This window comes from Oryzias latipes, chromosome 15, assembly GCF_053564925.1.
Source record: "Oryzias latipes strain Hd-rR chromosome 15, Olatipes_Hd-rR_3.1".
NCBI classification, from domain to species: Eukaryota; Metazoa; Chordata; class Actinopteri; order Beloniformes; family Adrianichthyidae; genus Oryzias; species Oryzias latipes.
In genome coordinates, this window is record NC_136251.1 from 16,455,949 (window position 1) to 16,482,332 (window position 26,384).

At 38.0% G+C, this 26,384-nt stretch overlaps 1 protein-coding gene and 2 long non-coding RNA genes across 3 annotated transcripts; all 3 read right to left on the minus strand.

Moving 5' to 3' along the window:
• Positions 1-242: 242 nt before the first annotated feature.
• LOC144984232 (uncharacterized) lies at positions 243-2,595 on the minus strand. Its single transcript, XR_013647976.1, has 2 exons — positions 2,186-2,595; positions 243-2,090 (listed from the first exon to the last, which is right to left on the minus strand). It is a non-coding gene; the product is annotated as an uncharacterized LOC144984232 (long non-coding RNA).
• Positions 2,596-6,616: 4,021 nt separating this feature from the next.
• LOC144984231 (G-protein coupled receptor 4-like) lies at positions 6,617-9,998 on the minus strand. The gene is made up of 3 exons (XM_078932496.1): positions 9,535-9,998; positions 8,188-8,375; positions 6,617-8,103 (listed from the first exon to the last, which is right to left on the minus strand). The coding sequence occupies exons 1-3, from the start codon at positions 9,781-9,783 to the stop codon at positions 7,530-7,532; spliced, it is 1,011 nt and encodes a 336-aa protein (XP_078788622.1). The 5' UTR covers positions 9,784-9,998; the 3' UTR covers positions 6,617-7,529.
• A 3,497-nt stretch (positions 9,999-13,495) lies between these two features.
• Positions 13,496-16,850, minus strand: LOC144984225 (uncharacterized). Its single transcript, XR_013647972.1, has 3 exons — positions 15,403-16,850; positions 14,854-15,038; positions 13,496-14,786 (listed from the first exon to the last, which is right to left on the minus strand). It is a non-coding gene; the product is annotated as an uncharacterized LOC144984225 (long non-coding RNA).
• Positions 16,851-26,384: the final 9,534 nt, after the last annotated feature.

A 26,384-nucleotide genomic window follows, 5' to 3' on the forward strand; every position in this document is an offset into this window, starting at 1 on the left:
TCAAAATAAACTTCATATATTATTCTGCTTGTGGTCACTTGGTTTATATCTTTCTTCTAATTTAAAGATATGCACATTACTGAGCCAACATTTCTGTTAAACTCAAATACTGTGATGTACGACTGAGTTTCGTAAATTTACGACTTTGAAACATGTAATATTTCTTCTTTTTTATTTTTATTTTTGGTGGCCCTAAAACACTCGCAGTAACGGTTTATATGTAGTGGAATAAAACTAAATAATTTAGTGACCATCCTGGATGATTTAATGCCAAAAATTACATTGTATTTCATTGGATTTTTCTTTTACATAAAAGAAAAAAAAGAAATCAGAATTTTAAACAAGCATGTTTTACATTTGAAAAATATATAGTATTGACAATAATAAAAAAAGTAGAATACTTAAAAAATTACATTTTAAGTAATGTATTTGTCATGATAATCAAACGGAGAGGACCCAGGCGCTGGAACCCAGAGAAATTAGAGTTTTTTTATGGTCGGTCCAGACGATGAATGCTTGAACCGCTCCCTCCAGCCAATGTTGCCACTCTTCTAACGCCAACTTGATGGCGAGGAGTTCACGGTTGCCCACATCATAGTTTCATTCTGCGGGAGTGAGTTTCCTGGAAAAGTAGGCACATGGTTTTAATTTGCCGGACTCTTCCCATTGTGAGAGCACTGCCCCAACGCCAGAGTCAGAAGCGTCTACTTCGACAACAAATTGTCTGGTGTGATCCGGTTGAATCAGGATGGGGGCAGTGACAAAAAGTCTTTTGAGGGTGTTTAAGGCCACTTGAGCAGCGGGGTTCCACTGGAAAGTTCTGAATGTGGAAGTTGGTTGAGTGAGCGGGGCGGCGATGGAACTTTAGTTTCTGATAAACCGTCTATAGAAATTAGCGAACCCGAGAAATTGCTGAAGTTTTTTACGTGAAGTGGGAGGTTCCCACTGTGCGACTGCTTCTATTTTGGCCGGATCAGGACGGATACTGCCAGCCTCAAAAATGTATCCTAAGAATGGAATAGCTGTGGTGTGAAACTGGCATTTCTCGGCTTTGACGAAGAGCTGATTTTCGGCTAGTCTTTGAAGTACGAGACGGACCTGTTCTTGATGTTTAGTGGGATCTTGAGAGTAAATCAGGATGTCGTCAAGATAGACGAACACAAAACGATTAATAAAGTCCCTAAGTATGTCATTTACCAAACGCTGGAAGACGGCGGGTGCGTTGGTCAGGCCAAAATGCATTACCAAATATTAATATTAACATTAACAGAAGGTACAGCGGATTGCAAGCAGTTAGCTAGACAAAATTCGCTCCAACTAGTGAGACGATGGTGCCCCCAATCAAACTGGGGGTTAGGCGTTGGAGCCAAGAAAACCCTAGCACAACCGGATTCTGGGGGGAATGAGTTACGAAAAACCAAGTAAATTCCCGATGGTTACCGGAGGTGACCAATAAAACAGGTTTAGTGCGGTGAGTAATCAACGAGAGGTGTTGTCCTCCTAAACCAGCAGCTTTAACAGGAGCTTCTAGTTTTTCTGTAGGTAGTGAGAGACTAGAAACCACACTGTGGTCAATAAGGCCTTGTTCAGCCCCTGAGTCAATGAGAGCTTGGAGTTCAGAGACCTTGGACTGGTGGCAGAGCTTGACAGGAACAAAGAGAAAAACTTTCGAAAAAGAAATTGGGTCACCCACCTGCGGCCTGTCGTCTTGCGGGGGGTTATGGAGTTTAAACGAGCCGTACATTGATTAACTTGGTGGCCCTGCTGGCCGCAATAGTAACATGCCCCTTCATCTCGTCGTCGTTGACGTTCTTCAGCAGATAATTTAGAATGTCCGATCTGCATGGGTTCCTCAGGCGGAGCACGGAGGTTTTCAGACGAGGAAGAGGGTGGCGAGTAGTGTGCCGTACCTTGAGAGGTCTTTACTGGGCTTCTGCGAGGTGGAGTAGGTTTCTCATGTTGACGCTCGCGGCTTGGTGACCCAGGGCGATGCCTTGTTGGTTTACGGCGAAACGGAGTCCTTCTGGGTCAGCTGGATCCGGAGTATGGCCAGTTCGTTCTGTCATGATAAGACGGAGTGGACCCAGGCGCTGGAACCCAGAGAAATGACAGGCAAATAGTAGGTGAGTAAAGGTTTATTGTTTCTCCGTGGATGGTTATGGCTTGGCTTTGATGAGGTTCAGACTTGAAGATGGCTGGTGGCGTGGCTGGAGGTGCTAACGCGGTTAGCGACAGAGGCAGAGGCTGCAGGTTTCCTGAGACTGCTTAGCAGAAGGTCCACACTGGCGTCACTCCTGAAGTGGTTTCCTGAGGCACGAGAACATTAGTTTTAGCTAGAGAGCATGACTGAGCATGACTGAGCATGACTGAGCATGACTGAGCATGACTGAGCATGACTGAGCATGACTGAGCATGACTGAGCATGACTGAGCATGACTGAGCATGACTGAGCATGACTGAGCATGACTGAGCATGACTGAGCATGACTGAGACCAGGCGAGTCACCGTTGAAGGGCAACGAACTGGCGTCAGCTTGAGGTTTGCTGGCATCGGCTTGAGGTTTTGCAGCTCCTTAAGAGGAGGTGAGGTGATGAGGATGAGTGACTGCAGCTGGTGGTAATCAGGAGTAGAGTGGAGCAGAGCTGGAGGGGGAGGAGTCTGACAGAGGCACCATGACAGTATTAGAAATTGGGAAATGTTTCCTTTTTTTCTGTAGAATGTATCAGTGTGGCAAACAGAAACCCTTGTGATCCTTCTCAGGATGAGGCGAGTATGACTGCACGGATGCTGCCACAAGAAAATACATCAATATAAAGAGGTAAGCACAAGGGAATATTTTTTTCTTCTTCACAATGGTTAAAAAGATGCTTAAAAGATTGGACATGAAACTGTTTTTGACAAGTGCTGCATGTTTTATTGTGCCAACAGTAGTTCAGAAAACACAGGTGAGACATTTTAGAAATTCTTCATCTTTGAAATTCTTTCAAAGGGGGTTCAAATTTGAGACTTCACAGCCTAAAGAACATGTTCAATACAATATATTGTATGTTAACAGTTGTTCAAAAAGCTGCCACTGCCAACTCCATGTAGGCTGATGTTGTTCTTTAGTAAACTGCGTTTTTGGAAGTCCAAGATATAGCATTTGTTCCCTTAAAATCTAACTACGTCTCCAGATTTGTTGTCTCCTTCTCCATTGCAGGTCTCCACAGGACTGCCCAACTCCATCATGGCGGAATTCTCTACTGACTGGTTGTGGGAATTTCGCAGCATTTTGCTGCACAAATATGCCAGAATCTTATCACCGATCCCTTTCCTCATGAAAATATACAGAATCAAGTCTGCTAGAGGACTGAAGTCAATGAGAATGTAAGCTGTAACATGAACATTTTTGTTTTCTGATGATAAGAAAATAATATCTGGTAGAAACAAAAGTGTGTAAATAATCAAAACTAGAACAAGTACTCCGATAATCCTGCGTTTTTCTACAGTGTGAACACTGTGTGTCCTGATTAAGGCTTTATGAGTTCCACACAAGAAAAAAATTAACAAAGGGAATGGAAGGAGCAGGAAAATTGCCAGAAGAATATCTTTTTTAACTAATAACTCATTAATGATGTACAATAACAAACAAAGAAGCCAGGTAACAATGCAGACTTTCACAGATGTCCTGATGTTTCGTCTTAGTCTATACCAGAGCGGCCAGGCCACACACAAGTATCTGGAAACAGATCCACATTTAAAGTAAATGAAAAGTTCACTCGCAGACACATGAGAAGCCACTCCAATAAACAGATTTCACCTTTCCAAGGAGATGATCACCATGAAGCAAATGCTGACCATAAGACCGTAGTTTTGAATGATCCTAAAGTTGTTGCAAATCTCCGTCTCATTTTTTGCTGCTCTGACAATACAGGAGAAAAGCTGAAGGATGTCGGAGATCAGAAGGTTTATGACGTAAACGGGGACAACATGATCTGCTCGAACCTGAAAGGAAAGAGGATCAGAAACTGTTGTGTAGTTTTAAATTGTGATTTAATGAAAATCAAAACAGATTATTATTAGTATTTTATTTTACCAGAACGTTTTCTGAAAACTTTGTGCTTAAAAAATACACAAAACCACGACACAAAGAAATTGGTCATTTAAAAACAAAGTTCATACCACTGAACGAAGAGCAATGATTGCAACAAGGGCCAACGGGAGACCAACACCACCGAATAACAATGAAGTGACATAGATGGCACATCCATAATCCCCTTCATGGCAGCCACATGTGTTATTGTGAGGGGATGATTTAACAGAAGTATGATTTTCCATATTTATCATCCTGAAAAAAAGGCAAATTAAAGGGAAATTTGGCAAATTAAAATTTTCATAATACCAGTACTTGTTCTTGAAAAACGGCAAAAAGGGGAACTTAAGGAGATTAAAAAAACTTTAGAAACACCCTCAAAGTAGAAATTTATCATGTGTGATTTACATCAACAAGAAATTAAAAAAAAAATAAGCAGGATTTTTACCAACTCAAAAGTGCATTTATGATTTTTTTTTTATTGTCCTGAAAACCACAGACTTTAGTCTGACACTTATAAATAAACTTTGAATTTTTTAGGTTAAATGTTATATTTGCTGTGGATATTATTTATGCAGGATGTTGCTAATAATTTAGGAAAATAATAGTCCTGTTTTTTGTCACACTGCTAAACTTTTTTTAAACTAAAAGAACAGAGATAGCTGTAAATCTTCCTTTTCATCCAGTACACGCCATCTGTGGTCAAAGAATATTCTTAAAAAACAAATGCTGTTAACTGCGGTCAGTATCTCACATTGTTGATTGTGTTAAACCAAAGCGATTAAGGGTCATCATAAATAAATAAAAATATATCAGTAACACAATAAACCTTATTTTTTTTCTCAAATAATATGAAACAAACTGAATACATGTATTTACCTATTGCAAGGGGACCGTGAAGTTGCTTGTCTCTTGTTGTGTGTCCTCCTTATGGGTTGGTGATGCAGTCAGTTTCTTCTCTTAAAGATGCTAACAAGGTGAATTTATAAAGTCACAATAACATGCAGGACATCCACAGGAAATAGAAAGGAGTACTCACAGCCACACAAAAGTACAGACACACAGAAACCCCTCAAGAATGTCACAAAAGTTCCAGATTATATTTTTAATTTCAAAGTTATATATTAAAATGAAATTTACTAAGAATCAATTGGAGACAAAAATGTTTCAGTGTATTTTGTTTGCTCCTTATCATGGTAATTTTTTTGTCAAGTACAGTTTCATTTAGAAAATATAGAAATATTTTGTACTGTAAAACTGTCTGTCATCTGTATTCAACTGTCACTGTGTTTTAAATGAACTATTTATTTATCATTTTATTGCAGTGGTATACTTATAATTTTTTCACATTTAAAACAGGTACTTCTTATGTCACAATAGTAAAATAAATTCCTGTTGATTTGTCAGTTTTTTGTCCTGGAAGCAGTGGCCTTCGCTGTCAACTTTTCCTTTTTATTTACAGCTGACATTTTAGAAATGAACTACAAAGTGTCACAGAGGGTTTCCATAGGCTTCCATGTAATAAAGCCAACCACAATCAAGAAATATTTTACAGAGTTTTTAGAAAATGCAGGGGGCCACATAATATAGTGTTTAGGAAAGGAGCCAGCTCGCCTGTGGAAATTTGAACGTGGGCCACATTTGGTCCACAGGTCAGACTTTGGACTTGTCGGATGTAAGCATTTCACTGGTCTTATATAAAAAAAAAGGAAGTTATTGGAATATAGCCATCAGCTGGATTTAGTTTAAGGTGACCTGCTTCTTTTATACCTACTGCTTTGATGGAATCAACCTAGATGAATGTTATTCTATATAGACTCACATTTAAAATGGTCTCTTTTTTGTATGATGGAAGAAAAATGTTGTCTTAATATTAAGTTTCCTGATCAACCAATTTTTGTAGCAGAAGTTTATTTAAATCACTGTTATAATCACCACTAAGGATATGGACAGACTTAAACAGATTTAACATGCCAAATTGTGTTTAGGCTCACATCCATAAAATTGGACATTACAAACTCTAGACTACAATGTTCAATAATGGGGCAGACATGGTGCAAAGTTAGAACATTGATCTCTGATCGGAAGATTGCAGAGTTAGTTCCATGTGTCGAAGTGTCCTCAGGTAAGACACTAAATTATGAATTGCCCCTGGTGGTTGTACGTTGGTAGTAGTGTTAGCCAGCAGAGTGTATATGGGTGAATGGGATTGGGATTGTAAAGCACTTTAGGCCTTCTAAGAAGATAGTAAAGCACTATTAAGTATATTCAATTTACCAAAACAAAACCATCTAAGCAGTTTTTCCCCCTATTTCTGCAGCAAGAGTGAAAAAGCCTGATGGCATAAACAGAATTAATTTTCCTTCCAAAAGCTGGTAGCTACGGCTTTAGTATTTGTTTACGTCAAATGTTTTATATTTCTATCAATAACTCTGTTTGCACAAATGTCATGTTAAAGTGGCAGTGGCTACCTTCCATTTTCATCAAAAAAACAAAACTGGTCACTGTAATTATTTCAAATGTATTAAAAGTATTTATATAAAATGTTTATTTTTTTATTTTTTTTAATTGCATCTTGGTTTCAATAATTGCATGTGCACCTCATCCTTTTAATTATTTAATGTCATGTTTTTTACTTGTTACCCTTTTCCCTGTCAGTTTGAATTTTGCCACGTGCAAAATTACTTTTATTGGCTTTTGATAAGTATTATAAAATTCATCTTTGTACAATTAAAAGAAAATTATTTGTGCAAGTTGCAAAGGATGTCTGCCTTATTCTTTAATGAAAATTGTGTGTTTATCTTGTTACTACTATCAAAACATAGCAGTCACTCAATAAACCTACATGTGTTCAAAATGTAGGCAAAATTCAGGCAACAGGAATATTTTTGATCTATTTGTATAATTTTGCAATGCAACACCTTTGCAGTAGAGGGCATTGTAGTCTGAGCTTTCTGATATGTTTTTATGATAAAACCTCTGTCACCAAGACTGAATAGCCAGCTAACACTAATATGAATGTGTTTAAAAAAAAGTTGACACTCAGTTCACTGTTTGGATCTTTTTATTTAAAAGAAAAGAATAAATGGCCACAATAACTGCAGCAGCAGCACAGCTAAACTTTAAGTCTTTAATTTGTCATGTTAGGAACATCCACTATTTTGTTTGAAATATTAAGAGAGTTTTCTTTTGAGATGTTCTGTTATATACTGGTGGCATAACAGCCAGCTTTTGCTGTATGTAACAGCACAAATATATGAGAAAGTATGGGTTGGAGAGCTTGTTGCAGAAATATTTAAATTGTGTAATAAAATGTTATTTCTTCAAAAAGCATCTTCATACAAATCTAACATATTTTAAGTAATAGTCGCAGCTTAAGAATTTCAAATTAATCGCACTAAGTTAAATCTGGGTGCAGTGGCTTAATGAACATGTAAAATATTGCATTACACTTGAACTATACTTTTTCACATTTTTTCTCTAGATCCTCCCTGTCTGTCTGCATGGGACTGCCTGAGGTTTTGCTATCTTCATGCATTGCTGACTGGCCAGTATCATTACACTCAATTTTGCAACACAGGGAGGCCAAAAGTTTATCTGCGATCCCTTTTCTCATGAAAACGTACAACACAAGGTCTGCCAAAGGACTGAAGTAAACAGGAGTTATGGTCACAATTTCAAATATGGGATCTTGTCTAAAGTTTTTGGCCAAGGAATAAATAACACGTGGCAAAAACATTAGAGTGTAAATGAGAAAAACTAAGACTAGAATTGAAACAATTTGTCGTTTTTCCTCAGTGGGGACACTTCGGGTTGCAGATAAGGCTTTAAGAGTCCCACACAGGAAGAAGATGAGCAGAGGGAAAGGAAGGAGGAGGAAACAAGCAACAGTGGTCTCCAAGTAATCACCACCATAAAAAAACATAGGAAGGTTTAAAAGAGGAAGCATCCAGACTACAAAGCAGACGATCAAAGATGTCTTGATGCTTCGTCTGAATCTGTACCACAGTGGCCAGGCGACAACCAAATACCTACAGGCAGACACACATTGGTGGTTAGTTAAAAACAAACAAACATGTCTATAGAAGTCCTAAAAATTATAGAGCAATGGTTACCTTTCCAATGAAATAACCACCATGAAGCAGATGCTAACCATCACAGCAGTGACGTGTATGATATAACGGAGCACATCACAAATCTCTTTGTTGTTTATGGCTACTTTTATGATAAAGCAGCAGATCTGAATGAGATCAGTGATTAGAAGGTTGATGACATAAATACCGGCAACATGATCTTTTTGTACCTGCAAAAAAGAGAGTACCGTAAATAGATCTTGACATGAACTCTAGTTTTTTTAAGAAAAAAGACACATTTTGAGATGACTTATACTGTAAGTGTAAAGGCAGGTCTCAGTCTCTGTAAACTGTTGCTTTTTCGAGTGACACATAAGTAAACAAATTGTCTTAATGAAGATGTGAAAGAGGTGAGAATCTCCTTAGTGACAGGGCACCAATGTTGTTTGCCCATGTCATATAGAGCAGTGTTTTTCAACCAGTGTGCCGCGGCACACTAGTGTGCCGTGGGAGATGGTCAAGTGTGCCGTGGAGAAATTGCCCTGATTCACTGATCTAAAAACATTTTCCATCTCCAGGATTTCAGCTCTGTGTTCATCCAAACAGGCCCTGATAAAACACTGAGTAGTTAGGAGTATAAAAGATCTTAAAATTACTTTTTCTTTGTGTTTATTTAATTCTATTAAAGACATTTTGATAGGAATCACGGTACCGCGATTTGGCTGCAGCTATAACTGTGTAAGGAAAAGTCTGGCCCCCTTAACTGTCTCCGCCAATCATTCTTGAAGGCTTAATCACATGTCATTGGTCTGACCAATCAGAAGTGGTTAAAGTCTTCACTTCCTTGTTCTTAATTCTGTTGATAAAGTCGCTCAGTTCTAACAAAAATACCAGCTAGAGCTCGTCTTTAGTGGTGGTTCATCTCTTAGAAAAAAACAGCCGCAACTTCCTGCTTTTTCTGCCACAATTATCACAAAAATCCACGTGAGATTGCACGGGGGGGGGGGGGGTGGGGGGGGTCGATCAATACAGACCATGAATCTCTGTTTTTTTTTTTTTTTGGGATGCTGGTGTGCCGCGGGATTTTTGTCAGGGTGAAAGTGTGCCGTGGCTCAAAAAAGGTTGAAAAACACTGATATAGAGGACTAGAAGGCTTTCGAGAAACATAAACTTTGCATTGTGATCTGTTGTTATCTATTTCTCTAGTAAAGGCGCGTAAATGCTCACACTAGAGCTGCATTAAAAAACTATGCATTTTAGTGCTGCAATCTTCATAAATTAAAAAAAAGTTACTATTTCCCCTCAGAGCAAAGCAATTTATAGACTTTACACTTTTCTTTTTTCTGTTTCTAACCTAAAACAGGAAAGCAAAACTAAAGATGTACTTACCAGTGAGTACAGAGCAAAGATGGCCAGAAGAGTCAGAGGAAGACCAATGGAAGCAACTGACAGAGCCACAACGTAAAAGGTAAAAGCATCTTCGCCTTCGTAACAACCGTAGCTCCTTGTGCTGTTGGAGGATATGACATTCACAAAATTCTTAGGTGATGTCTGGTCTTGAAAGAAATGTCCCATTTCCTCCCTCTGGAAATGCCTGAAAGTAGTATTACAAAATAACATGGAACTTAGAAAACACATTTTCAAATGAATACCTGAAGTTCACATACAGTATGCCAAATTCTTTAATTCTGCACAAACTAACCTGAGACGTTACTATTGCTGAGTCTCTTTGTTAAATTTTTTTTTGTTTCTCACAACAGTAAACTTAAGTCTTATCTGCGAAGATGTGTGTTTTACAGCTATGGTAGGGTCTGGTGTAACTGTAAGCATTTGATTTAATTGTAATAAAAAAATAATGACATTTACAAGCTAGAGAGTAATCTCTTATTACTAAATGTGGAAATAACATCTGGCATTAATTTGAAAGATAACTGGAATGAGCGAGTGTGATGTTACCCATAGAAAACGGCTTACTTTCAGCTCTAACAAAATTAAGTGAATTCGGTCGCCATTTTTCTGTGATAGGGATGCCGCCATTTGAAAACAGATGATATCAGTAGGTAGTGATTGTTCCAAATCAGTCTCAGTCAATGTTTCTGTGGCAGTTACTGTCGCTAATCAGGAGTGAGATTGTTGGAAGTCCACTTCTTTTGCTGGAAGCGGGCTTGGGAGATTCTGTCAAATCAAACGATTCGAATGTTTGACGTTGGGGCCAGCGGGCACTACATGCTTTTATTGAGGCATTTGACTGGCCAGTTTATAACTTGAATAAATTGCAATAAAGAAAAAGCATCAAGGAAAAAAACTGGATTAGCAAGAACATGTAAAAAAAATAAAAAATAAACAGGTAGCAGAGCAAGAATGGTTATTTTGACAGATAGAAAGACTGAGTAATAGCTCCTAGGACTTCCTGTTTTACAACTTAACACATTTTCACATGATAACTCTGAGTGATTTAAACACCAACAGGAAACAATTCTTTTCCACAGAATTGCCAAAAAAGCATCAATAAAAATGATGTAAATTTAAGATCAGAAATATGAGCCGTTATCCCTTTTTTATTAATTGCAATGGAAGGAAAAGGCAAAATAAAAATTTAATTGTTTAAAATAAAGTCAAATAATTCTATAAAGACATTTAACACATCCTTTATTAAAAGTCCTCCAAACCTGAGGACTTTTAAATATATATTCAAAGTCACATGAAAATGTTATTAACAGAAACTGTTAAATATTATTGGATCATAGCTATTTCATAAAATGAAGACTAACAAAGATTTATTCTTTTAGTTAAATTTATGTTACATGTCAAAATGGAAATAGAAAGAGCACAGCAGAGTTATTTAACAAAATGTTAGTCTTTTTTTGTGTGAATCAGATAAATGAATGCACAGTTCAGTATCGCATCTGGATTTGGCCACAGAAAGTTACAAGTTGCTTGACTGCTCAAGTCAAGACCTTTTTTTTTTGCTTCACCTTAAAATAACGATTTACGACAACAGAGCATTGCATCTCCTTAAAGATTATTCTTTTTCCATAAAAAATTAAGATAAAAAGAAATTATTTAAGAAAATAAAGAAGAACAAAGATTAACTTGTTAATAAAAGTCGTTGTTACAACAAAAGCAACAAAAAAGTACAAATGTGTCAAATTTGTGGTTTGCATTGTTCCTGATTTCTATACAGGATTTCAAGTTTTAGGTATTCTGTTTTGAAATGGAATACAAGTGTGGTTTTAATATAAAAGCATTACCTTCAAATCCAAACCTGAAATGGATCCCCACCTTTTGCTGTAATATTCTCGCACGCACACTGAAATGAATATGGTAGATGACAGTCATTTTCTGTTATTAAATGTCTTCCGATGAAAAACAAAAAAAAAATGGCCAGCGTATATGTCACAGCTTAGTCACATTCAGAACAACATCCTCAACTAAAAATAAAGCAGCTTGTTGGAAATTCATTTATTCTTGTTCAAATGCCCTGTCTCATCATGAATCACACATCCAAGACTTTTTTTTTTCTTTTTACTTCAGCTAACATAATCAAAGGAGAACACCGCAGGAAATGTGGTACAGAGGGGCAATGCAAAACAGGTTATACGGAACATTTCATTAATCATCTTGTTTTAAGAACTTCTGGAATAAAAAATATGAAAAGGAGAACAAAGAGAATGGCAAATTAACTGGAAAGAGTTTCTGTGGCATTTCAGGGACTGCTTTTTATTTATTTATTTATTTTTTTACTGTTCCTTAAAAATTATGGAACACTTCAGTGGCTTTGTCTGTGGGTTTTGGGAAAAATACTATACCGTGATCATTGCAGCAAAGAGCTATTTTAACAGAACTTGTAAAATGTCTCTTCCATGTTGCAACACTCCACTGAGGTAAATGTCAGTGATCATGATAGATTTTGAAAGTATTTACATCATATAAGCATTTTAACTAACCATGCGAGTAAATAAATATTTTACTATTTATTTAGATATAAATTAAAAGCGACTACTGTGTGTAGATACAAAAGGTGCTGTTTAGAACAAGTAAGCTTTCAGAGCAGTTCCAAAATCTTTCATCAGGGACAACAGCACACAACTTCTTCTGTACCAGGGTCTAGGTGATGCCACAGTACAGACGACTTGGTTGCTCTAATTCTATTTTTGCACACAAAACCCATGTATGTGTGTGCCACGTCACCACTTCCTGGACCTGAGAACGGAACTGTTGTTCTATGTCATGATGTTAAAGTCCCACTCTGATCATCTTTTGAGACTTTTTAAAAGCATTCCCAGAAATATTTTAAATATGATTATACAGTTTTAGCCAAAATAAAAAAAAACTGTCGTTTTTAGGATTTATTTTCTGCAGAGTGACAGTAGTTCTTTATAGAAATTTGCTTCTGAGTTGTGGGCGGAACTATAGGTATATATTTATAGGTATCCTCCTTTTTTTGTATGCTCCTAATTAACCCCAATTTGATAAAAGAGATACTCAGAAATGCCCCCTTTTTTAATCTTTTTTAACCATTGTGCTATGCTAGGCACTTTAACATTAGGAGTTGGGTCATCTAGACCCATTAGACAGTGTGCTGAACCTTTTTTCTTCAATGATTTGTGATCTTCACTGGTGTCCATGGATTACATGAAATCTTTCCACCTTTAACCACCTTTGTCATGGTAGGGAGAACACGTCAAAGTAAGGGTGGGGTCATCTAAGATAGCACAAGGGTTAATGTAAGTTTTAAATGACAGAAAAATCAATTGCATTTTAACTTGTCAAGGCTTTTTGTTTAGGGGGCTGCATGGTGGACACAGGGGTTAGCGCTATCGCCTCACAGTCCAACTCCGAGCTGGGACTTTTCTGTGTGTAGTTAGAATGTTCTCATGCATGCGCAGGTTTTCTCTGGGCAATCCGGCTTCCTCACACAGTCCAAAAACATTCTTCATAGGGTAAATCATGTGAAAATGGATACTACAGCTATCAATTGAACATGCAATTTGGTCAGTTATTTTCAAAATGAATTTTGCAAAAGACTCCACATCGAAAGACAGCCAGTTGATGTGCCTCAGGCATCTGGTCCAGATGCCTCCTTGGTGTTACCCAGGAAGCATCCCTCCTGGGTAAGACCCAGGACACGCTGGAGAGACTACGTCTCGTGTCTGGCATAGGGACACCTAGGATTCCCCCAGAGGAGCTGGAGGAAGTGGCTGGGGAGAAGGAAGTCTGGGCATTTCTGTTTAGACTGCTGCCCCCGTGACCCAGTCCTGGATGAGCAGAAGAAGATGGATGAACAAGGATGAAGTGACCTCTTGGTGGCATGTGTGACATGCATGTAGAGGGGAAACTCATTAGACCATTGATGAGCACAACATTTTTATTCAAAACTCAGAACATTTTCACCCAATTTCCATCAAAACTGCAAAAAACTCATTTTGGAGTCATACCTTATTGGATCTACCACTGACATCGGAGACCAATCAGCTATGGAATGACCTAGATAAACTATAGTTGTTATTACGACGTTCAATCATGATATCGTGAACAGTACAAACTGTCAGAACACTTTTTGCAAGACAACTTAAAATTAATTAAAGAAGCTTATTAATGTTTTTATTATTATTGTTAAAAATAACCCTTAGAAAACAACATGCATGTCAAAAATCTTGAACAATTTCTAGAAATATCCTTATATTTCCTTAACAACAACAAATTCTGTTTATGAGAAAAATGCAGTCCACTCTAAAGAGTAAGTGCCTTCAAATGGCTCCACAAAATGTAAGAAACTGAGATAGAATGTTACACGTTATTTGTTGACTGAGAATCAGCGGGAGTTATGTTTTTGGATTTTTTTTATTCTTCTGTCAAATAAAATATATTTTACACAAAATGTAGTTTTTTTATGTTGGGGTGTTTAAAGTTCAATAAAATAATTAGAAAGTTTTAAAAATGTCAGCATTTATGTAAAAAGCTAAGAAGCAAATATGCCAACTGATCATTTCATACTCTCATCTCTATTTTCCTGGAAATATATATACACTTTTATATATATACTACACTATTTTTTGTTGGTTTTTTTCTATAACTACATTTTTTCACCAGTGCTCTCTCCTTCATCTACCGTCTCCTTAGGGCTGCCTGACTGCGTGTTAACACTATTTTCTGATGCACTGATAATATGTTGCACCACTTTGCTGCACAAAGAAGCTAGAATCCTGTCACCAATTCCCTTTTTCATGAAAATGTACAAAAGCAGGTCTGTTAGAGGACTAAGGCTAAAAAGAGACATAGCTGTCAGATTAAATTTGACATTACATTGCAATTTTTTTGAAGTCATGGCAAGAATCTCAGGCAGATACAACAAAGTGTATGTAAACAAAACTAGAACCAGAATTGCTATGATTCTCCGTTTTTCTTCAGTGGAAACACTGCGAACTGTAGATAAGGCTTTAAGAGTCCCACACAAGAAAAAAATTAGCAAAGGGAAGGGAATGATCAGGAAACATGCCAAAAGTATTAGTGATTCGCATGCAAAAATGTCCACACACCAGATTATAGCAGAAATTATCCAGATCATGACAGAAACAATTGCAGATGTCCTTATATTTCTCTTGAATCTGTACCAGACCGGCCAGGCGACACATAGATACCTGCAGGCGGATAGGGAATATAAGGAATCTTACACAGAAGCATTACTGCTCATAAAAAGATAGTTACCTTTCCAAAGAGATTACCACCATGAAGCAGACACTGACAAGTAAGCCATATTCATGAATCTGGAGAAATATTTTACAGATCTTGTCGTCATTTATCGCCACGAGAGCAATGAAGCAACACAGCTGAATGAGGCTGGAGGTAAGAAGGCCGATAACGTACACGGGTGCAACATGATCTTTTCGAATCTGCAGAAAAAAAGAACACAAACACAAATGCAGGGTATAAAATTCTGTCTACTTTCACAAATGTGAGTGAATTAAACAGAGAGACAAAAGTACAAGTTAATAAATACACTGGAACACAAGTTTGTATCAAAACAATTAAGAAAAGTAATAAAAAAAATATATATATTTTTCTCTTGTTTTTTTGAGAACAAATGACTCAACAAGACGTTAAATATTTATTGTCCTAAAAAAAGTCTTCATGAATTTCCCAGTAAGTAAATTTTCTCTTATAAACAGTGTGACAGACATAAATAAAATGAGAAACTAGACAAAGTTACTTGAGATGCTGCTTTTGCATTGTAAAATAAGAAAACTATATTCCTACCATTAAAAAGAGTGAGACAGTGGCCACAAGTGCTAAAGGAAGACCGATGGCAGCCAAACTTGCTTGGACGGCAAAAAAAATGAATCCAGCATCGTTTTTATAACAGCCGTATGTCTTCCTGCCAGAGGAAAAGTTGTTGGAGTTGCAAAAGGCCATCATTTTTATGCCTGAAAAAAAAGGTATAATAAGCTATTTTTGTGTTGATTTATGAGAACAGAATGGAAAATCTGATAATGGTTTGAATTTATTACAAAAAATCTAGTAGATTTAGAACAATTTTATCATACTTCATGCTCAACAGAAACAGAAAAGAATAATTTACATTTAATAAACTTTGGGGAAATCCTTTCAGAGCCCTTAAACAGCTGTTATACAGGCTGTTTATGGAGTAAGTCAATAAAGAAATTCTTTTTAAATTAAAAATGAAACTCCTTCATTAAGTCGATGTGACTAGCACATGGACTGAGGCACTGATGGAAAGAAAACGTGAATGAATTCACTTTGATAAGTGATTAAACAGCCCAAACTAAACAATGAAGACTGCAGACTGAACAAGCTGTCGTTAAGAAGAGAAGAAGAAAAGCTCACTGGCCCCTTTGGCTGTTTAAAATAACAAACTCGGCCAACATAAAGGTATCACCATCAAGATAGACATCCGCTTTTCTGGCCTTTGCTACAACATAGCTCAGTTTAATGCCACAGTGCTTCGCTAGTATTAAAATGCAGCTTACTTACCTTTTAAAAGTGGAACCTGATGTAGTTCTTCCTTTGTTATAAATAATGTGTCTTCTTTTCAGCAGTAAACCACAATCACGAGGAAGGCTGTTTCATTTCTACTAAAACATGTCTCTTTTAGGCAAAAAAAATCACTTCAAACACGTAATTTCATCATAGTCCCCAGAGGTTTATCACAGTGACCACAAAAAAAAAGAAATCTTAACCCTGCTGAAAAGACATTTAAGCAAGCATCCGCCATAGCAACAACTCCCACATAAACCATAAAAGTACTGCATTGATTCTATTAGATATTATTAAAAAACACCTTTTTAATTGAACCAAGTAATTCCATCTAAAATGTTAATGAAATGATTCTGCATCAATGCTAAGTCATCTCCAGGTTTTAGCAATCAAAAATTAACTGATTTAAAATGAATGTAATACATTGCATTCTCAAGATGGATCCTTTTTTGTAGCAGTTTTCTAAAATTTTGAAGTATTTAGTAATATTTCGTGTTTTAACCCTTGTGCTATCTTAGATGACCCCACCCTTACATTGACGTGTTCTCCCTACCATGACAAAGGTGGATAAAGGTGGAAAGATTTCATGTAATCCATGGACACCAGTGAGGTTCACAAATCATTGAAGAAAAAAGGTTCAGAGCACTGTCTAGTGGGTCTAGATGACCCAACTCCCAATGTTAAAGTACCTAGGATAGCACAAGGGTTACAGAAACAAAACTCTGGTAAAGGATTAAAACATGGAAACTATAGGAAAAATGAATCCTCAAATCTAACATAAGTGAAAAGCTTTAGCAACAAGAATTTATTTCATAAATATATATATATATATATATATATATATGAAGACAATATAAGACAATATATTACTGGTTCATCAGACTCTCTATTTTTGGATCGTTATGCAGCGCGTGACTAATTGCATTTTTGTTTCTATGTGAAACTGAAACAGGCTGCTTATCAGCAGATCACTTCAAGCCCCCAGGTCTTACAGTCATACATGGTCATATATGAGTGTAGGAACACTTTGTACTTGTAGCAAGGACTGGTGGCTTTGTTGCTGAATGCGGTCAAATCGTTCATGTCTGTCGATCTAACCAAGGGGTAAACCATAGGGGGGCCTATGCTTGCTGACACAGTTGTTTAACAAATCTGTTTGTGTTGGCATCTAACTTTGCAGCAATTCTACAGTAGTTTTGTGTATAATATTTACCAACATTATTGAGCCTATACATGCTAAAGCCTTTTATAGTAAACAATATTCATGTATATGATCATGTATTACATTTGGCACACAAAAGAACACCTATTTTTATTAAATGCTAGTTATTTTCCTGAGTTCTTTTACAACCCGAAAGTAAGCCGACTGGATCTCTGAGGAATCAGCTTTCACGCCACGTGGGTGCCGCCCATTTCATGACGCCAGCCTAGAGCCGGCCTCGACAGCATGTATGCATCTAGCCCACAAAAACAAACAACATCCAAACTTTTGCAAAGATGGATGTCCATATTGTGCACACAAAATGAATGCATTTTTGCCATTCACTAATAGCTCAGCAGAGAAAGTGGGGTGTGTGTGTTAGCCTGGGGGCAGAGCTGGCAGTGAAGACTCCTCCTTGAAGGTGCTGTACTCATCGTTCTACGTCAGCTCATGAGGACCTGCCCATTTTTGTGGGTTGGGAGGGGCTGGTGCTCAGAGCGCAGGTTTTTAAAAGAATACTCAGAAATGCGTGAATAGATCAAAATACCGCTTTTGGGTTTCTTTTTGTGAGGTTGAACATTACAATACACTTAAAAGCTCAAAAAGATGATTTTGCATGATATTGGCCCTCATAACAAGAGTGAACTATAAACAAAAACCTAGATTTGAAACAAATTTTGGCCAAAATATGAACATTTAACTAACCCAAAAGTAACACTATTTATACAGTGCATGAGACAAGAGTTATGATGAAGTGAAATTAGAGTCAAAATAGAACCTAAAAACATGGTTGGTTAAAAGAGGTTAAATTAAGGAGGAGAGAGAGGATTTTTGCATTATATCAGTCATATATTATCAAGATTTGTTTTAACTCGGATCATCTTGGGGTTAAGAAGGGTTTTGCAAAGAGCAGCAGGAGAGCTCTTTTTGTTTTAATCTTTTTTTTTTAGTTTAGTTTTAGTTTAGTGAGACAAGCTGAAAAGAAATATTATCATAGGATTCTGTATGAAAATAAACATAACTTAAAGGCTACGTGGAATATTCTGAATAAGGTCATAGGAAATAAGTCAGGATCAATAGAACTACCTCACTTCTTCCTTAAAGACAATGTGGTCATCAAAAAGCAAGAGGACATGGCAAATGAATTCAATTCATTTTTTGTAAATATAGGACCCAATTTAGCAGAAAATATTACATGCAATTTACAATCAAAAGATATTATGGAAAATAAAAATTGGATTTCCCATTCTATGTATTTATCTGATGTGACTGAAAATGACATTTTGACTACAGTATACAAACTAAAAAACAAGACCTCAAAGGACAGTGACGGGATTGACATGAAATTAATAAAAATGACCATAGATTGTGTTGTAAAACCACTACATCATATCTTTAATCTTTCACTTAAATTAGGAATTTTTCCTGAGAAGATGAAAATAGCTAAAGTTATTCCTTTTTTTAAAAATGGAGACAGACATACTTTTAATAATTACAGACCAGTATCATTACTTTCTCAATTTTCTAAAGTTTTAGAAAAGTTGTTTGTTAACAAACTAGACAGCTTTATTGAAAAAAATAAATTGTTAAGTGAGAATCAGTTTGGGTTTCGTTCTAATAGGTCTACAGATTTGGCTATAATGAAAATAGTTGAAGAAATTTCAACAGCAATCGACAAAAAGAAATACACAATAGGAGTTTTCATGGATTTAAAGAAGGCTTTTGACACCATAGATCATTCTATCTTGATTTCTAAATTATATGCATATGGGGTTAGAGGAATCGCCCTGAACTGGATCACCAGTTATTTAAAAAACAGACAACAATATGTACAGTTTGGAGGTAAGAAGTCTGATCTTATGAATATTATTTGTGGACTCCCACAAGGCTCAATTGTAGGACCTAAACTTTTTATTTTATATATAAATGATATCTGTGATATTTCTAAGTTGTTACAGTTTGTTTTATTTGCTGATGATACTAATTTTTTCTGTTCTGGGGATAATCTGAAAACCTTAGCTAAAAGTATTGAAATGGAAATGATAAAACTCAAAATGTGGTTTGACTACAATAAACTATCTTTGAATCTAACAAAAACAAAGTTTATGGTATTTGGTAATAAAAACAGAACAGAAGTGACTTTGTCCATTGACAATATAAAAATAGAACAGGTGTCTGAATTTAAATTTTTAGGGGTTATGTTGGACGACAAATTAACATGGAAATCTCATATATTTTATGTAAAAAATAAAGTAGCCAAGAGCCTTTTTGTTCTGAACAAATCTAAATATGTTTTACCATGTCATATTATGCACATGTTATATTGCTCTTTGGTTTTACCTTATTTGACATATTGTATTGAAGTGTGGGGAAATACATAACTTGAACTAGAAACTAATATAATGCCCTTAATTCTACTACAGAAGAGAGCTATTCGAATTATTCACAAAGCTAATTTTAGAGATCACACAAATGATCTTTTTATTAAGTCAGGCTTATTAAAACTTAAAAATTTAATTGAATTGCAGACCTTATTAGTTATGTTTAAAGCCAGAAACAGAGATTTACCAGAAGACCTACAAAAGCTTTTTATTTTTACCACAGGAGATGAAAATCATAGGAGAAAATATGATTTCAAACAACAGATTGCTCGAACAACATTAAAGCAAAAGTGTTTGTCTATAGCAGGGGTAAAAATGTGGAATTCCCAGGAGAATCAGTTAAAAAGTTGTCAAAATATTATTACATTTAAACGCATGTATAAAGCTAAACAAATTAGTTTGTACAAACTTGACTGTTGAATGCAATTTTTGGAATGTATGTATTAAATGAATGGAATGTATTTACTGTGTAGTGGAACTGTACATTGTGAAATCTGAGCACAGGTGATGGTGTGAGAAATGTAAATGTAATGTTTAAAAGGGAGCAGATAATTATAAGAATTGTGTTCTTCAATTCTGCTCCCTTCCAATCATGAAAATGTTCAATATGTAAGACAAACATGTAAACATTTGAACATCAATTTTCATGAAAGGAACAAATAAATAAATAAAAATAAAATAAAAAATAAAATAAATATATGAGGACAGTTTTCTGTATTTACATATAATACAAAGTATATACTGTACAGATCATACTGGGTAACTTATGTTTATTATAACTAAGATCATTTATAAAAGATTAAAGACTATGGCTTTCCTCAAATAATTGGCTGTAAGTCTATTTTTTTACTTTAAGTAAAGATGTAACAAGAACCATATATGTTGTTTTGTTTAAACGTTGGATAATACTTTACTTGATTTTTTTTTTAACATTACTTTGTGTTTAACCCTTGTGCTATGACCCCACCCTTACATTGACGTGTCCTCCCTACCATGAGAAAGGTGGATAAAGGTAAGGAGGATTTCATGTAATCCATGGACACCAGTGAAGATCACAAATCATTGAAGAAAAAAGGTTCAGTGTACTGTCTTCTGGGGTCTAGATGACCCAACTCCCAATGTTAAAGTGCCTAGGATAGCACAAGGGTTAACTTCATAAAAAAGTCCTCACACTCTTTGTTTAGCCTTTGCCACTTTCACCAGCATCTCTTCACTCCTGCTTGCTGTCTTCCACTTTCTAAGTTTGCTATTTTGCAGTCACTCATCTGTTAGATTACAATGTTTCAACAGAATGGAATCAACTTATATACTTTCTCCCAATGATTATCTTTTCTGGGAGAAAAATGTACTGCCATTACCACGGCTATTTCCATCTTTTTGTCAAAATCCACTATCCTCTGTATTGCATTCCTGTTCTGAACACCAAGGTCACCCATCCCTTCCTTTTCTTCAACCACATTTCTATCGGGGTCTACCCCAATCACCACTTTCTCCCCTGTTAAGGTGCCATGGACCATCCCATCTATCTCCCTCAAAGATTTCACCTCATCCTCACATCCTACCTGGATGCGTAACCAGTGATAACTTTCATCATCACATCTTCAACTTCCAGCTTCAGACTCATCCGCCTACCCGACAAGCTTCCCATCCAGAATATTTTTGGCAAACTCTTCCTTCAGGATCACTTCACCTCCTTGAGATCCGTTTCATTCCTCTGTCCATCCACACCATGACAAAACACGTATTGCCAAGGGTGGTGTGAACATAGCTTGAGTCCTATATTTCTGCTTTTCTGTCTAAAGCGGGGGTCGGCAACCCGCGGCTCAGGAGCCACATGCGGCTCTTTAGGGCTGCCCTAGTGGCTCCCTGGAGCATTTTCAAAAACGTTTGAAAATGTAAAAAGATGGGGGATAGAAATATATTTTGTGTTTTAATATGGTTTCTGTAGGAGGAGAAACAAGACACAAACATTCTTAAAGTTTTCCAATGCTGTAAGATTGTGTAGGAAAATTATTGTAACGCCCGGCAAATACGTCACTTGCAGCGGGCAGAACGGGAGCCAAGTTGTCGATAAAGTTGAGCTGTCATTCAACTGACTGCGCTGGAGAACTGTTCGTGTCCCATGCACAGCTCCGGACAGTCTCAGAGAGGAGGGGGCAAACAGACAAGCTGAGAGCGCAGCATCCTTTCCGGCATATCAAATCAAATCAAATCAAATCAAATCAAACTTTTTTTATAAAATAGTGCCCATCTATTTTGTATAGACACCACATTGAACATTGCACAGGCGTCATCAACCTCTCTCCCTTCCACAGTCAAGGTGCAACATAAAGAACCAACATAACAGGAGGAATAAACTAAGGTGGAACAACAAAACTGCCATATGAAAAGAAACGTAGGCAAACAGAAACGCTGATGCTGAGCCCTACTTAGATCAGGAGACCGCTTCCCACAATCCCCTGCTGCTAACAGACCTAAAATGCACATGACCGCCACTACAATATTACATTTCAACATTTCTGTCAACGAAAATTTGCGTCATAGCCTGCGACATACGTTTCTACCAGCAGGGCTTTTTTTTTTTTTTTTACTTTTAGTGGACCACTAAGCAGGTGGCTGATGTAAATCAAACCACCGTCAGTTCCGTGCATTGCTTGCTGAAGTTGAAAGGAAATATTTTCATCTCCTGCTACACAATAAAGTCCGATGGCTCTCCAGGGGTGACGTTTTGCGTCACTTTGTCGTCTGTTTAGAACACGTGAAAACATTCCTGAAAAGCAAACTACCCGCAACTGGAAGATCCTGAGTGGCTCGAAAAGCTGCACTTTTTGGTGGATATGACTGTGACAAGCCACCTAAACGAGCTGAATGAAAGTCTCCAGGCGCCGCAAATGCTTGAAGCTGTTCTGTCATTCGAGCGCAAGCTGACTGTCATGGGGCACGCACGTTCCATTTCATGGTTCTCCCAGATGTGGGAATTAAAGACTTCCCTAATGGAGGGCTCAGCCAGACGTTCCCAGCAGATCATTACAGTGCGTTTAGGTCTCCCGAGTCTTTCCGGCCTTCTTCTCCGCCAGCGAATCCAATTTACCACAAGGTAGTGATCGGTGTACAGTCCAAGACACAAGGCCGAAGGTCGCCTGAAACAACTACAAAGTCGATCACTGACCTCCTGCCTAGAGTGTCCTGATGCCACATGTATTGATGGACACCTTTGTGCTCGAACATGGTGTTTGTTATGAACAAACTATGACCAGCACAGAAGTCCAATAACAATACACGGCTCGTGTTCAGATCAGGGGGACAATTCTTACCAATCACGCCCCTCCAGGTGCCACTGTCATTGCCCACGTGGGCATTGAAGTCTCCCAGGAGGACACGTTGGAGGAGGACACGTTCCAGTACCCCTTCGAGAGATGCCAAGAAGGCCGGGTACTCCAAACTGCTTTTCGGCCCGTAAGCCAAAACCCCAGTCAGAGACCTGTACCCCACCTGAAGGCGGAGGTACATGTCGGCTGGTGGCTGAGATGGGGGCTCCTGAGTAAGCTCACACCAGCCCGCCACCTCTCACCATGAGCAACTCCAGAGTGGTAGAGAGTACAATCCCTCTCTAAGGACTCAGTTTCAGAGCCCAGGCTATGTGTGGAGGTGATCTAGATGGTATTTCTCACCCTCTCGCATAAGCTCAGGCTCCTTCCCTTCCAGAGAGGGTTACATGTCCCGTAGGCCAAGTTCCATGACCGGGGTTTGGGTTCATCAAGGCACCCGCCTTCGACTGGCACACAAACCACATTGCTCCAGCCCCTTTTGAGGTCTCCAACTGGTGGTGGGCCCATGGGAGAGTGCTCCCACGTCGCTTCTTTGGGATGAGCCCGACCGGGGTCCATGGGAAGGGCCCTGATCACCAGGCACTCGCCTGCGAGCCCCAACCCCAGGCTTGGCTCCAGAATGGGGCCCAGGTGACGCCAATCTGGGCGACGTAATTGGGTCCTGGGTTTTATTCTTGATCAGAGTCTTCTAAACCGCTCTTTGTCTGACTCACCACCCAGGACCTGTCTGCCAGGGGAGACCCTACCAGGGGCTTAGGCCCCAGACAGTTTAGCTCCTGGGATCACTCAAGCTCTCAAACTCCCCCACCATGTTAAGGTGGCGGTTCACGGGGGAGTCTCCACCACAGAGCGTGCCCAAGTGTAGTGCTAGTTGCAACTGGCCTCAACCTCATTCCTCAGGGGTTCCCTGTAGGGTGTCAGCAGCGTGATGGGATGTGCCATGCAGGGAGACCCTCCATCACCGAAAAGGACCCTTTAGATGGGTTTGTTTGATTGACATTAATTGGGCTGTTGCGCAGAACCCGTGAATCATGGACTGATCCTGGATAGCCAACAAAAACATCTAGAAATTTGGCATTAGAATCACATACAGCCTGCATTTGAATGGAATAAAAAAGCTTCCTGATAAAGTAACAAGCTGCCTTTTCTTTTAGGGCCTTTATTCTTATGTGGCAGCCATCGATGTTCCCCAAAAACTTTTGGAAGGCGGAAGACCCAGCGAGCTGCCTTAAAACCAGAGGCGACTATAGCAGTCCATTCACACTGGGAAGCCGCATGACCCTGCGCATCAGCTAGAGGATGCGGTCTGCCATCCCGTGGACAACGTCACTCACAGTAGACCGTGGCATGTCAAAGGCCTGGCTACCACACCGTAAGATGTGCCACACGCCCGCCAGAAAAAGAACACCAGGACCTCAGTCTCCTGTGCCCACACAAGAGTGTGAGGAACCCGAAGCTGCACCACCAGATGCCCGACGGTCCTGCGCGTCAACCGAAAATCCGGTCTTGTGTCGGACTGACCGTCAGCGTAGAGGGACAGGACAGAAACTTTTATGTTGGCAAAGCAGTATGAGAAGACTGTAAAATGGAACATAAATTTTTTCATTGAGGAAAATCTCATTAAATCTCGTTTTTGTAATCTTTCTATTTATTCTGATGTCTTACATGTAGTTTATAAAGTATTTATGAATCTCATGTTGTTGGTTTTGGGATTTTCAGATTAATTTTTAAAAATGAAAGTACTTTTGTTTAAAACAAGTGTTCTGTAAATCTTTTTCTCAATAAACGGATGTAGAACCCTTTGCGTTGAAAGCTGATATGGTTCGACTTTGAAGAAAAAAAAAACTTTCTCTGAACTCACAAGAGTGTTTGTAATTAGACTATACAACTCATACTCCAGTGTTGAAAAATAATGTTAAACTCTTGTCCTGAGGATGGTGTAACCCTGAGCACAATCAGTGACAAATGCCTAATTTAAAAAAAAAAAAAAAACCTAGTTTAACTCACAAGTTGTTCTCGTCTGGTCAGGGCATCCATAGGAAATATTCTGAGACGTCTGCTTCTCCTACTTGCCGCCCTGTGCTGCATATCTGCTCGTTTTCAGTTTGATCTCACGAAAAACGGTTAAATTATTGCCAACAGGAACACGGACAGATTAGTATTCAAAGCCATTTTCAGTAAGGTGGAAGAGAAAACTACAGAAAAAATGCCTCCGAGCCCGTAATTCGTTCAGCGGCACGGAAATAGTACTAGTAACTTGGCGGTTTATTTCTGAACAATTACGTTAAATCTACACCAATGTGTTTGTAATTTTATTATTTATAAATCAATCACGTTTTTCATCATCAGAACACAGCAGATTCATAAATTGTCTTCGTAAAATGTTCATATTTATGTAGCCAAGTGGAGAAATGTAGGTACATGGTTATGCCACTAGAGGGCGATTCCTGAATTTTCAATGAGCAGTTCAGTAAGGAAGTGGTGAACTCTGAGGAGGGAAATCGGGTGGACCATTATTCGACAGTTATTTTGATCTACGGATTCAAGATGGTTGAAACCTAACGTGAAGAGCCGTTAACAGACATTATACCATGGTCCGGGTGAATACTCGATTCTGATTGGCTGCTCGGTGTACATTAAAAAGTGATAACCACACAGTGAAAAAAGAATTTCCGGTCATCTAGCTTAAATGTTTTGTATGACTGCGCCGGCAGTCATACAAAACGGGCCGCACCTCGTAACAAAAAGTCTACTTTTTCGTGAGAAAAGCGATCCAAATTGGAAAAAACAAACAAAAATTAAGGACTAAAAACTAGTTAATATAATGCTTTTGTAAGTGACTATGGTATGACTATGGTACTTTGCGGAAGCAACCGCTTCGCGTCGGACTGTTCAGGCTTCCACGGCGTGAGTTAAAAAGTAAAAATGCACATTTTGTCGGCCATTAACCCTTACATAAGAGGTAAAAAAAAACATAAAAAGGCAAGAAGTTGTGTTGACTGTAATTGTTGTAAAAAGGATTTAGTTTTAAGATATTTGATGAATTAGTAATTTGATTTGTACAACTGTAGCTGCATTTTACGTGTGTTTTATAGCAGTGCTCGACGAAACCAATGTGACCGGTGTTCACCTTTGTCGTCATCCCTGTTACAGTTCGGGCCACAGAGCACCTGCTGTAGTTATTTTTGTGTATTTTTTCCTTTAATTTGATCTTTTTCTCTCTTTTTGTTTTGTTTACACTCATTTCTTTCGTGATTTTGGAAGATCGGAAAGTGACTGGCTAAAAGAAGAATCCAGATGGCATAATAGTATCACAGTTTGTTTTATTTTTTT

Excerpts from the sequence above, each read along its gene's own strand:
- LOC144984231 (XM_078932496.1), bottom strand. The coding sequence starts at position 9,783 with ATGTGTTTTCTAAGTTCCATGTTATTTTGTAATACTACTTTCAGGCAT. Across the intron at positions 8,376-9,534 it reads TCTTTGCTCTGTACTCACTG|GTACAAAAAGATCATGTTGC; the intron begins GTAAGTACATCT and ends TCTTTTTTGCAG. Across the intron at positions 8,104-8,187 it reads GTGGTTATTTCATTGGAAAG|GTATTTGGTTGTCGCCTGGC; the intron begins GTAACCATTGCT and ends GTCTGCCTGTAG.